Source organism: Hypanus sabinus, chromosome 4 (genome assembly GCF_030144855.1).
Source record: "Hypanus sabinus isolate sHypSab1 chromosome 4, sHypSab1.hap1, whole genome shotgun sequence".
NCBI classification, from domain to species: Eukaryota; Metazoa; Chordata; class Chondrichthyes; order Myliobatiformes; family Dasyatidae; genus Hypanus; species Hypanus sabinus.
This window is the reverse complement of record NC_082709.1, coordinates 170,779,142-170,793,091: the sequence shown is the minus strand read 5'-3', so window position 1 is coordinate 170,793,091 and position 13,950 is coordinate 170,779,142. Positions and strand designations below refer to the sequence as shown.

Genomic DNA, 13,950 nt, shown 5'->3' with positions numbered 1-13,950 from the left:
AATGAACCACTTCACACTTATCTGGGTTGAACCCCATCTGCCACTCCTCAGCCCAGTTTTGCATCCCATCAATGTCCCGCTGTAACCGCTGACAACCCTCCACACTACCCACAACACCTCCAACTTTTGTGTCATCAGCAAATTTACTAACCCATCCCTCCACTTCCTCATCAAGGTCATTTATAAAAATCACGAAGAGTGTCCCAGAACAGATCCCTGAGGCACACCACTGGTGACTGACCTCTACGCAGAATATGACCTGTCTACAACCACTCTCTGCCTTCTGTGGGCAAACCAGTTCTGGATCCACAAACCAATGTCCCCTTGGATCCCATGCCTCCTTACTTTCTCAGTAAGCCTTATCAAATACCTTGCTGAAATCCATATACACTTCATCTTCCTTCATCAATGTGTTTAGTCACATCCTCAAAAAAATTCAATCAGACTCGTAAGGCACGACCTGCCCTTTACAAAGCCATGCTGACTATTCCTAATCATATTATACCTCTCCAAATGTTCATAAATCCTGCCTCTCAGGAGCTTCTCCATCAACTTACCAACCACTGAATTCATAATTTCCTGGGCTATCTCTACTCCCTTTCTTGAATAAAGGAACAACAGCCACAACCCTCCCATCCTCCAGAACTTCTCCCATCCTCATTGATGATGCAAAGATCATCGCCAGAGGCTCAGGAATCTCCTCCCTCGCCTCCCACAGTAGCCTGGGTACACTTTGTCCGGTCCCGGCGACTAATCCAACTTAATGCTTTCCAAAAGCTCCAGCACATCCTCTTTTTTAATATCTACATGCTCAAGCTTTTCAGTCTGCTGCAAGTCATCACTACAATCACCAAGATCCTTTTCCATAGTGAATACTTAAGTATTCATTAAGAACCTTTGCTATTTCCTCCAGTTCCATACACACTTTCCTACTGTCACACTAACCAATCCTGTCCCTGAGCCATCCAAGTCTCTGTAATGGCCACCACATCATAGCTCCAAGTACTGATCCACACTCTAAGCGCATCCACTTTGTTCACAACACTCCTTGCATTAAAATAGACACATCTCAAGCCTTTGGTCTGAGCGCGTCCCTTCTCTATCACCTGCCTATCCTCCCTCTCGCACTGTCTACAAGCTTTCTCTATTTGTGAGCTAACCTCCTCTTCCCCAGTCTCTTCAGTTCAGTTCCCACCCCCCAACAATTCTAGTTTAAACTCTCCCCAGTAGCCTTAGCAAACCTCCCGGCCAGGATAATGACCCCCCCCCACCCCCCGGGATTCAAGTGTAAACTGTCCTTTTTGTACAGGTTACACCTGCCCCAAAAGAGGTCCCAATGATCCAGAAATCTGAATCCCTGCCCCCTGCTCCAATCCCTCAGCCATGCATTTATCCTCCACCTCATCCTATTCTCACTGTCACGTGGCACAAGCAGTAATCCCAAGATTACTACCTTTGCAGTCCTGCTTCTCAACTTTCTAACTCCCTGTAGTCTTTTTTTCAGGACCGCTTCCCTTTTTCCTACTTATGTCATTGGTACCAATATGTACCACGACCTCTGGCTGTTCTCGCTCCCACTGCAGAATATCTTGGACGCGATCTGAAACATCCCAGACCCTGGCACCTGGGAGGTGTTCGCTGTGGCATTAAATTAAACCACTGAACCACTGAATCCACTGTCTCAATGATTTGCACTGTATGAATAGTATGGATGACAAGCTTTTCAATGTATCTCAGTACATGTGACAATAATAAACCACTTTCAATTTGGATCTCTGTTTCTCAAATTTGCTCATTTCCCTAACTCTGCCAAGATGGATTATCAGGCTGCTATTACAATATTCGCCTTTGGGCTGGCACTATTAACACTATCCTTCCATAATCCCAGCCCTAGCACCAAATCTGGGGTTGCAGTGTTTCATGATATATCTAGTATCGAAGGCTTGATTGCTTTCATTTCTCACTGGTCATTTTGCCGCCAACCCCTTACCCATTGCTGAGCTCATTTGCAGGTACGATAATTCCACTAATCCACATGGGTCTTTGGGTCTTGGGTCTTACCAATGAGAAAATATCTCACAAGGCCAATAATGGAACTGGTAACCTCAACATTAAAAAACTGATTTATTTTGCCAAAAATGGTACAAAGAACAGCTCCACATATCATGAAACTTATATTCAATAAAAGTTTAGATTTCTCAGCAAGGAATATCAAGAGGCAAATGTTCTTCCAAATTAAAAAGCAAGCTCAAAAATACAATAGCTAAAAACCTTTGAAAATTAGTAGTGACATCTGAAGAAGTGGCCAAATCCTAGGTATCCATTATTCTTTTTAGGTTATTGTCTGACTCTATTCTATCAACTCAGTTTCAATTAAATAAAACCACATTTGTTCAGAACAATCTATTAACATTTTTGTGTGGTATGCATGCTGAGATCTACAATTAATTCATTGGATACATTCCTTACCTTACATTTCACAAGACCTTTTGAATCATAGATGACAATTTTGGAAATTTTCCCTCCACAATCTGGAGTGAAACATGGATCTTTCAGAAAATCCTTCAAAAAAAAGTGTTTTGATAAATGCAAAGTTATAAACAAAGCAGTGATCAGTGTAATTCTAAATGAGTATAATTAGTCCTGCTGTAGGGTCTCAGCCCAGAACACTGACTGTACTCTTTTCCATAGATGCTGTCTGGCCTGCTGAGTTCCTCCAGCATTTTGTGTATGTTGCATAATTATTTAAATATCAGGCTGCACATACTTGAACCAATCTGACACCCATACATAAAAGAGAAATTTATAAACAGCTGAAACTGTTAAAAACTTTAAAACACATTAAACTATTCAATAAAAAGGCATAAATTACTTGAGAAATAAAACAATAACAAGATTTTTCAACTAATCTTAATTGTTTCATATACAACTCAGTTCTCTTATGCTCTGCATACTGACATCTTTGCAGAGGACTGTCATTTCCATTGACTATATACTTTTGAGTGCAGAAATCAGATCTGATTATTTATCACTATGCCTTATATAAACACACACATGCATACATTATGCATTGAAGCTGAGCAGGGGTAGGTTCAAGAGGGATGTGAAGATAAGTACTTTACTTAGAGTCATGGATGCCTGGAATGGTGAAGAGGCAAATACTTTAGAGGCTTTTAAGGGATGTTTAGATCGGCACACAGACGTATGGAAACTGGAGGGATATGGACATTGTGTAGGAAGGAGGGATCAGTGGTTGGGTGTTTTTGATTTGCTTTTTAGCTGGTTCAGCACAACGTTATAGGATGAATGGGCTGTTCAGTTCAATGCAAGCTAGTTAAATACAGAGAGAACAAACTCGGCAATGAATTTGGAAAAAGTCAGAAATGTGTTTACATGGGAAAGGAAAATGGGTAATGTTCATATTACAAGAGCTGTGCTAAAGCATTGAACAAGACCAAGGCATGGATGCAACCCCAAAGTACAAGAGAACCATCAACAAAGCCAAATCATTGAACTACACAACTGGAATACACACCCATTAACTTCCTCTTATCCCAATTATCCTGCTACCCACCTACAGTACCCAATTAACCTACTAGTCTATTGTTGCCACACCTAGGGAAAAACCAGGTGTTCACACGGAGAACATGCAAACTCTACAAAGAAGGTACCCAGGATCAAGATCGAATGCTGTATAGTGACTGCTGTGCCATTGTGCCACCCTTGGGATGGACTTTCAATTTTCATCTTGTAAAACAGTTTCAGAAACTGAGTTACAACATATTGTAGCTGCATATGCACTGAAAAGCCTTATCTTGATTCTGTGTTGAAACCCAAAGCTTTTTTAAAGTTTCAATGTGCTTAATTTAAAGGTATTCAAGGAAACAAGTAGGAAAAGACTAATTCCAGAATTAAACTCCAAACACTGATTGTAAAAGGGTTATATAAACCCTATATTGAAAAATTGCTCTTCAAAAATGTAGCACAGAATAGATTTTCAGATAAGCAGTGAAGAGTAAACTTACGGTGATGTATCAAATTAATTTTGCAATGAAAGGATTTTTACATTTTCTGGGTACATGGAATAAAATTTGGGCTGAAAGCTTCAATTTGTGATGAAGCTTCAATTTGTGCTAATAAGTTCAATGCCAGTTGTAAGAAATTGCTTACAGAATTATTATCTGTATATATGAACATATATTGAATATATATTCTGAAGAATAGTTTGAATGGGCAGTTTGATGACTTACTCATTCATTGCTGTGATTCACCTAAAATGACACATAAATTGATCTTGTGACTTCTTAACTAAATAGCAAAATCAAGTTTAAACTAAACCAAATCAGAGAAAGCAGCCTTAACATTGTCAAAATGCTTATCTTATTATCATGACAAGATAAATAGTTTTATAGTAATACCAGTGTTAAAAGTATATAGATAGTAACTATTAAGAAAGTCACTTGGAATTCCAGTAACTATCAAAAGGAAGAAAAATTAAACTCAAGTTTTATTAATAACAGTGAATCTCAATGCGGATACATTTTGATTCCAATTATGGCAAAACTCAACTAGCCGTTTACCCATTTTGTGCAAAATTACATCCTCATTCACTTAACTGTAGTAATAACATAGCTTTCATTTCTAAAACAAACTAACCTTGTCATTTTTATCTTGAAATGAAGTTGCCTTCAATTTTTTCCAACAGTTGATATGGTACTCTAAGCGGCAATGTAGGATGCATATCATTTGAATAAAGCCCTAAAACACAAATCAAGATAGTTAGTGGTCAAAGCTACAGGTCAGGAAATTACTTTATTTCTTTGAAGTATTGTTCATTTGTTATGTGCCATGTCGTATTACATGGGTGCTAATGGTCTTTCCATGAGCATGACTACCCTTGGTAAGTTTTTCTTCGGAAGTGGTTTGCCATTCCCATCTTCTGGCCAATGTTTGGGCAGCGTAAATAATAGCCTATTAAATCAGTCATTATCCATGAAGTATAATGACTGATTGATAGGCTATTCACAACTGTGGCTGAGTACAAGGTCAGAAATGTCTGCTAGATAACTGATAATTAAATATCATGCCAGGTTACCAAACTTTGAATTGTGTTTGAGAATATTCTGCCCCTGTTACTTACATATGAAACCCATTACCTTGAAACCTGGGTCGAAGAAATATATCTGAGTCTTAGAATGGCCTTGGCAATGTTGAAAGCGGCAGATTGCATCTGGTTGAGGTGGGAATTGACAGTTTCCTATGTATTCTTCTAACAATGCCTGAAACATAAAATTGCATAATTAAGAGAATAAGTGTCAAGTAATAAATGGCAGAATTTTAAAGGTATACAGGATCAGAGGGAATTGATTACACATATGCATTGATTCTGGAAAGTGGCAAGATCAGCTGAGAGTATCATTAATAAAATATATGGAATCCTAAGATTTACAGGGGCAAAGAGTACCAAAATAGATAGATTATACTGAACTTATTAAAATCAAAAGACTAGGATACCACATTTAATTCTGGTCACATAATTTCAGGACAAAAGTTTGTGAGCTTTACTAGAATATTTCCAGAGAAAAGGAAGTAAGATTAGATTGGAGAAACTGAGAAGTTCTTGGACTAAAGTTTGAAGTATATTTATTTGTCAAAGTACTTAAATGTCATCATATACTATGTTGAGGTTCACTTTCTTGCAAGCATTCACAGAAAAACAAAGAAACACAATAGAATCAATGGAAAACTATACATAAACAAAGACTGACAAATAACCAGTATGTAAAACAAATTGTGTAAATAAACAGATTAGTAATACCGAGAGCATGAATTGTGAAGTCATTAAAAGTGAGTCCTTAGGTTTAGAATCAGTTCAGTGAAGCTATTCATACTGGTTCAGGAGCCTGATGTTTGAAAGGCATTAAGTGTTCCTAACGAAGGGTCTCGGCCCAAAACATCCCGACAGCGCTTCTCCCTATAGATGCTGCCTGGCCTGCTGTGTTCCACCAGCATTTTGTGTGGTTAAGTGTTCCTAAACCTGGTGATGTGGTACTTAAGCCTCACATGTATCTCCTTAGTGATGGCAGCAGAGGGATCATAAAGCTAAAAGATTTGTTCTCATAGGAGTTTTCATAACAGTGTACAAGATGATGATTAGTTTAGAAGGGGAATGAAACCTATGAATATAACTCACAAAATGACAAGATTCACTAGCCTATTCTAGGTCCTATGTTTTTTTTAGAAATTACTGGTTACATAAGAAAGCAATTAATATCTTTAAAATGTTACCTTCAATTTTTCATTTTGTGTTTCTTCGATAACAACAGTTGTTGTGGGCCACGTTAGTATGCCTGGTACAATCTTATGGTTTACCATTGTTAACGATTTACTGAAAGGATCTAAAGCACTGGTAAATCTGGGGGTGGGGTGGAACAGTGGAAAAGGGAGAGAAATTATTGGAAACAAAATTCAAAGTTAAGTGTTCAAAGTACATTTATTATCAAAGTATGCATATTATTTACAACCTTGAGATTCACCTCCTTACAGGCAGCTACAAAACAAGGAAACCCAATGGAACCCATTACAAAAAGACAAGTCATGGTTTTCATTTATTTTGGAGTCATAATGTAGATTTTGTGTTGTAACATAAACCTCGAAGCCAGAGAATTATTGGGGTAAATTTGCAGTGTAACTTCTCCAGAGTCTAAGGGTTGACATCCAAAAATATACACATTATTCAAGGATAATTCAACCCCCTTGGCGTAAAGGCCAATGTTCTCTTAACTTGTTTAGCTACTTTTTAATCCTGAACATTTCAGTCTTCAGTGACATTTTTACATTTCCATATTCTTAAGTCTCTCATGATAATGAAAATGTCTTCATAAGAGCCATTTGAATAATCCACTAAGGGTTGATGTACAAAAATTCACGTCCATTTCTTTCATAACCTCCTGCCTATAACATATTTATATAACAAAACGTCTCAAGGCATTTATCAGGACTTCATTAAAAATCAAAGTGACATTTAGGCAAAAATGAACATTTAAGGCAGAAACCAGCAGCGTCGTTAAAGGTTTGATGTGAATGTAGAAATACAGAGGGCTAAATTCCAGAGCTTGGCAACCAGTAGAAGAACAAATTAAAATTAGACAAGCTTAAATGGCTGCAATTGCAGGATGGACCAAAGTTGTTGGGATTTTTCTCCTAGGAATAAATACACCTAAGAGGCAATTTAATGGACGTATCTAAAAAAAGTAATGATGAATTCAGTTGAGATAGATTGAGGGCAGCTGTTCCCACTTGTGGATGGTTCAGGGATTAAGCAGAGAAAGGTACACTAAAAATAAAATTGGGATAAGATACAAGGCAGATGTGAGGGGAGAATATTTTTACTCAGATAGCCGTTACAATTTTGAATTTACTGCCTGTGAGGATAATGGAAAAAGAATTACAAACTGGAAAGGGAGTAGTTGCAAGGCACAGAGAATACTTTGCAGGCATATTGGGATAATGCATGAAATGGGACTGATGGGACTGCTCTACTATGAGCTTGATACAATGAATAGCCTATTGTATTTCCATGTTAGCACTGAGCACAGGGGAAATGTGTGAATATGTACTTTACGATACAGGCAATAAAGTTTTGAAAACCTCAACTTTTGGGAGGTTCGATGTTTCTGTTGTACACTTCTGCCCTTTTCTTTATCAAGGAACAAACCTGTTCTGCTGAAAGTACACTTTGCCAAGTCCATAGAATGCCAGACAGTCAAGCCGCTGTTCTGGAAATTGCTCCAAAATTTTATTAAATTGATTTTCAGCCTCAGTCAACTCCTGGTCAAACAAAGTACAAGTTAGTGACTCTAAGAAAAACAACTACAGAAATATCTACAATGTTGGAGATGTAAGCAAAGCTATTAGTAAGCTTCAGAGGAATATGTCATTTGACCCTTTATGTACAGTTGTGCTAGAAAGTTTGTGAACCCTGCAGAATATGACCTAAAATGTATTAAATCTTCACACAAGTCCCAAAATTAGATAAAGAAAACCCAATTAAATAAATTTTATAACACAAAAATCTAATACTTGTTCATTTATTTATTGAGAAAAATGATCCAATATTACGCGTATTTGTTGGGAAAAGTATGTGAACCTCTGGGGTAAGGCACTCGTGTGTGGGTTGTAGAGGTGCCCTGTCCTATAAAAAAAAGACACATAAAATCAGGTTACTGAAAGAGCCTACTCTTCTCAAGGGAGATTTATCTATGTGCACCATGCCTTGATCAGAACAACTTTCAGAGGACCTTAGAAGAATTGTAGAGATGCATGAAGCTGGAAAAGGCTACAAGAGCATTTCTAAAGATCTGAGTATTCATCAGTAAACAGTAAGAGGAATTGTCTACAAATGGAAGAAACTCAGTACTGTTGCTACTCTCCCAAGGAGCGGATCACACCAACAGCACAACGTGCAAAGCTGAAAGAGGTGAAAAAGAACCAAGGATAACAGCAAAAGACCTGCAGAGATCTCTAGAACTTGCTAAAGACTCTGTTCACGTGCGCACTATAAACAAAACACTGAACAAGAATAGTGTTCATGGAAGGACACCTCGGAGGAAACATCTGCTCTCCAATAAAAAACATTGCTACACGTCTCTAGTTTGCAAAGGAACAACTGATGTTCCACACACTTCTGGGACAACGTTCTATGGACAGATGAGACAGAAGTTGAACTTTATGGCAGAAATGTACATTGCTATGTTTGGAGGAAAAAGCGCACTGCACACCAACACCAAAACCTCATCTCAACTATGAAGCATGGTGGAAGGAGCATCAGGGTTTGGGGCTGAGAGAATACGAACACAACGCTGGAAGAACTCAGCAGGTCAGGCAGCATCCGTGAGAAAAGAGTAGCCAACGTTTTGGGTCAAGACCTTTCCTGATGAAAGGTCTCAGCCCAAAACGTTGGTTACTCTTTTCTCACGGATGCTGCCTGACCTGCTGAGTTCTTCCAGTGTTGTGTTCGTATTCTTTGATCCACAGCATTTGAAGTTGTATTCTTATGGTTTGGGGCTGCTTTGCTGCCTCAAGGCCTAGGCAGTTTGTAATTGTTGAGGGAGCAATGAATTCAAAACTGTATCAAGACATTTTACAAGAGAACGTCAGGGTAGCAGTCCATCACCTGAAACTTCATAGAAGTAGGTTAATGCAACAAGACAATGATCTGAAAGACAAGAGTAAATCAACAAAATGGTTTTAAAAAAAGAAAATTCGTGGTTTGAAATGGCCTTAATCCTATAGAAATGTTGTGGAAGGACCTGAAGCAAGCAGTTTATGCAAGGAATCCCACCAACATCCCAGAGTTGAAGCAGTTTTATAAGGAGGAATGGCCTAAAGTTCCTCCAAGCTGACGTGCAGGACTGATCAACAGTTATCGGAAACACTTGGTTGCAGTTGTCACTGTACAAAGGGGAGGGGGAGTTCACACCAGATACTGAAAGCAAAAGTTCACATACTTTTTCCAACAAATACATATAATATTGGATAATTTTTCTCAATAAATGAACAAATGTAATATGTTTATATTATTTATTTAATTCGGTCCTCTTTATCTACTTTTAGGACAAGTGAAGATCTGATCACATTTTTGGTCATATTTATGCAGAAATAGAGAAAATTCTACAGGGTTCACAAACTTTCTAGCACCACTGTATGAACGTATCAAATTTCCTATCAGGATTAAATCGTACAGTAATGCTCAAGATGCTGAGTCAAATATGAAAACTCTCAACAACTGAATGTGGGCATTGGCACAACCATGTAGCTCCAAAATACAACAGTGTAGGGAGGGGGAGGTAGGAAGAAGCAGAAGATAATGCAGGTAGTCTATTGACAACCGAATTTTCTGAAACACAGTCATGACTTACACGCTATGCCATGCACTGCAAATATACTCATTTAAGTATAATTAATTGGCAATTTACAGAACTCCACAAGTTAGAAAATTATGGTTCTCACCTCAGGCAGTCCAATACCAAGGAGGGCACAGGCATGACCATAGATTATTATTACATAGTCAACAGTGGACAAAGATACTTCCTAATAAAGACAAAACAATGACCTGAATTAAGATCTACAGTTTGGGCCTAAATTAAAGTTATTACATTATATGAATCATTATATTGATTTCAGTAAAGTTAGCCCACAAACTAGAGTATTTATAAATAGTTAAACTTAAGAGATCCTGCAGATGCTGGAAATCCAGAGCAACATACACAAAATGCTGGAGGAACTCAGCATGGCTTCAACAGTCCTTCCAGGTGAGGCAATACTTTACTTGCAAACCTTTGGCAATCACCTGCTGTATCACTGCTCCAGATGTAGCTGCTTTTACATTGGTGACACCCAATATAGAATGGGGGATGGCTTTGTTGAGCATGTTTGACCCATCCGCAAAAAAAGATTTCACGATGGTCAGCCATTGTAATTCCAATCCCCTTTCCCATTCTAATATGTCTGTCCATGGCCTCCTCTACTGCCACAGTTAGACCACTCTCAGGTTGGAGGAGCAACACCTCAGATTCCGTCTGGGTAGGCTCCAACCTGAGGGCGTGAACAACGTTTTCTCTAACTTAGTTATTTTCCCCATCCCCCTTCCTTCTTCTTCCATTCCCCACACTGGCTCCCCTCTCACCTCTCTTCTCTTCTCACCTGCCTATCACCTTCCCCTGGTGGCCCCTCCTCCTTCCTTTTCTCACATCGTCCACTCTTCTCTGCTGTAGATTCCTTCTTCTCCAGTCCTATCACATCCCTGCATCTTTCTTCCTCCTCCACTCACCCAGATTCATCTATCACCTAGCTTGTAAATCTTCCCCTCCCTCCTGCTTCTTATTCTGGTTTCCTACCCCGATGAAGGGTCTCAGCCTGAATTTCAACTGCTTATTCATTTTCATCGATGCTGCCTAACCTGCCGGGTTCCTGCAGCATTTTCAGTGTTGCTATAAATAGTTAAAAGAGATTTAGATAGGACAGAACAGTTCCAAAGGCTATTCTTACTTCCTTAAAAAATCCGAGTACATTTAGCATCAAAGATTCAATCAATACTGAAGGCTCTGTTCCATTACAATGCACTGTAATGTCAAATAAGCAATAGTGTCAGAACTCCATTTCATATTCTGTACCAAAGGGCACGTCTTTCTCAATCTTCCCCATCTTCAGTAGTTTGATCGGGGCACGACTGCGCAAGTGCGTGGACGTCAGCCAGTGAGAAGAGTTTAAAAGGAGACATTTATTTCTTCAGCAGTTTGATTGGGGCACAAGTGCGCAAGCACGTGGACATCAGCCAGTAAGAACAACGAGAAGAGTTTAAGAGGAGACAGCTTCATTAAATAAGTATCGGAGGAGCGGGCGACAGAGTAGGAAGGCTTTGGCTCAATGGGGCTTAGGCATTAAAGGGTCGAGGAGAGGTAGCTTACATGTTTAGATTACAGACAGGAAGAATGTGTGTGAGGCCAGCGTTCAGTGCTCAGTGTCAGATGTGGGAAATCCTGGAGACTCCCAGCCTCCTGGACAGCCACATCTGCACCAGGTGCATAGAGCTGCAGCTCCTTAGGGACCGGGTTAGAGAACTGGAGATGCATCTCAATGACCTTCGCCTGGCCAGGGAGAGTGAGGAGGTGATAGAGAGGAGCTACAGGCAGGTAGTCACAACGGAGTCTGGGGAGACAGATAAGTGGGAGTCAGAGACAAGAGGGCACACCTGTGGCTATACCCCTTGACAATAAGTACTCCAGTTTGAGTACTGTTGGGGGAAGGGGGAACAGTCTACCTGCGGGAAGCAACAGTGGCCGTGCCTCTGGCACAGAGTCTGGCCCTGTGGCTCAAAAGGGTAAGAAAAGGAAGAGGATGGAAGCAGTGATAGGGGACTCTATAGTTAGGGGGTCAGACAGGCGATTCAATGGATGCAGGAAGGAAACACGGATGATAGTTTGCCACTCAGGTGCCAGGGTCCAGGATGTTTCTGATCGCATCCACGATATCCTGAAGTGGGAAGGAGAACAGCCAGAGGTCGTGGTACATATTGATACCAACAACATAGGCAGGAAAAGGAAGGTCATCCTGAAAGCAGACCACAGGGAGTTAGGAAGGAGGTTGAGAAGCAGGACCACAAAGGCAGACATCTCAGGATTACTTGCCTGTGCCATGCGACAGTGAGTACAGGAATAGAGTGAGGTGGAGGATAAATGTGTGGCTGAGGGATTGGACAGGGGGCAGGGATTCAGAATTTTGGATTATTGGGACCTCTTCTGGGGCAGGAGTGACCTGTACAAAAAGGACAGGTTGCACTTGAAACCCAGGGGGACTAATATCCTGACAGGGAGGTTTGCTGAGGCTATTGGGGAGAGTTTAAACTAGGATTGCTTGGGGGTGGGAACCAAACTGAAGAGGTGGTTGGCTCACAAATAGAGAAAGCTTGGAGACAGTGTGAGAGGGAGGATAGGCAGGTGGTAGACAAGGGACACACTCAGACTGATGGTTTGAGATGTGTCTATTTTAATGCAAGGAGTATTATGAAGAAACAGGATGAGCTTAGAGTGTGGATCAGTACTTGAAGCTATGATGTTGTGGCCACTACAGAGACTTGGATGGCTCAGGAACAGGAATGGTTAATTAGAGTGCCAGGCTTTAGATGTTTCAGAAAGGACAGGGAGGCAGGCAAAAGAGGTGGGGGTGGCGCACTGTTATCAGCAGTAGTGTCACGGCTGCAGAAAAGGAGGAAGATATGGAGGGATTGTCTACAGAGTCTTTGTGGGTGGAAGTTAGGAACAGGAAGAAGTCAATAACTCTAATGGGTGTATTTTATAGACCACCCAATAGTAACAGGGACATCAAGGAGCAGATAGGGAGACAGATTCAGGAAAGGTGTAATAATAACAAGGTTGTTGTGGTGGGAGATTTTAATTTCCCAAATATCGATTGACATGTCCCTAGAGTGAGGGGTTTAGATAGGATGGAGTTTGTTAGGTGTGTTCAAAAGGTTTCTTGACACAATATGTAGATAAGTCTACAAGAGGAGAGGCTGTACTTGATTTGGTATTGGGAAATGAACCTGGTCAGGTGTCAGATATCTCAGTGGGAGGACATTTTGGAGACAGTAATTACAATTCTATCTCCTTTACCATAGCATTGGAGAGGGTTAGGAACAGACAAGTTAGGAAAGTGTTTAATTGGAGTAAGGGGAAATATAAGGCTACTGGGCAGGAACTTGGAAGCATAAATTGGGAACAGATGTTCTCAGGGAAAGGTATGGAAGAAATGTGGCAAATGTTCAGGGAATATTTGTGTGGGGTTCTGCATAAGTACATTCCAACGAGAGAGGGATAGGATGGTAGGGTACAGGAACTGTGGTGTACAAAGGCTGTTGTAAATCTAGTCAAGAAGAAAAGAAGAGCCTACAAAAGGTTCAAAAAACTAGGTAATGATAGAGATCTAGAAGACTGTAAGGTCAGCAGGAAGGAGATTAAGAAAGAAATTAGGAGAGCCAGAAGGGGCTATGAGAAGGCCTTGGTAGACAGGATTAAGGAAAACACCAAGGCATTCTACAAGTATGTGAAGAGCAAGAGGATAAGATGTTACAGAATAGGACCAGTCAAGTGTGACAGTGAAGAAGTGTGTATTGAACCAGAGGAGATAGTAGAGGTATGAAATGAGTACTTTGCTTCAGTATTCACTATGGAAAAGGACCTTGGCGATTATAAGGATGACTTACAGTGGACTGAAAAGCTTGCGCATGTAGGTATTAAGGAGGAGGATGTGCTGGAGCCTTTGGAAAGCATCCAGTTGGATAACTCACTGGGTCCAGACAAGATGCACCTCAGGCTACTGTGGAAGGTGAGGGAGGAGATTGCTGAGCCTCTGGCGATGATCTTTGTATCATCAATGGGGAAGGGAGAAGTA

The 13,950-nt window shown here is 40.3% G+C and overlaps 1 protein-coding gene across 8 annotated transcripts in view; it reads right to left on the bottom strand.

Annotated features, from left to right (window-relative positions):
• ttc3 (tetratricopeptide repeat domain 3) overlaps positions 1-13,950 on the bottom strand; it is a 128,248-nt gene that overhangs the window by 70,155 nt on the left and 44,143 nt on the right. For all 8 annotated transcript variants that reach the window (XR_009511874.1, XR_009511873.1, XM_059968780.1 and 5 more), the window contains exons 16-21: positions 10,012-10,092; positions 7,718-7,830; positions 6,289-6,415; positions 5,157-5,279; positions 4,657-4,758; positions 2,470-2,562 (exon numbers count right to left, since the gene is read on the bottom strand). Coding sequence is in view for 6 of the 8 variants with exons in the window: in XM_059968780.1 (XP_059824763.1) it covers positions 2,470-2,562; positions 4,657-4,758; positions 5,157-5,279; positions 6,289-6,415; positions 7,718-7,830; positions 10,012-10,092 (639 nt within the window). In the remaining 2 variants the exon portion in view is untranslated. The remainder of the gene's footprint in view (positions 1-2,469; positions 2,563-4,656; positions 4,759-5,156; positions 5,280-6,288; positions 6,416-7,717; positions 7,831-10,011; positions 10,093-13,950) is intronic.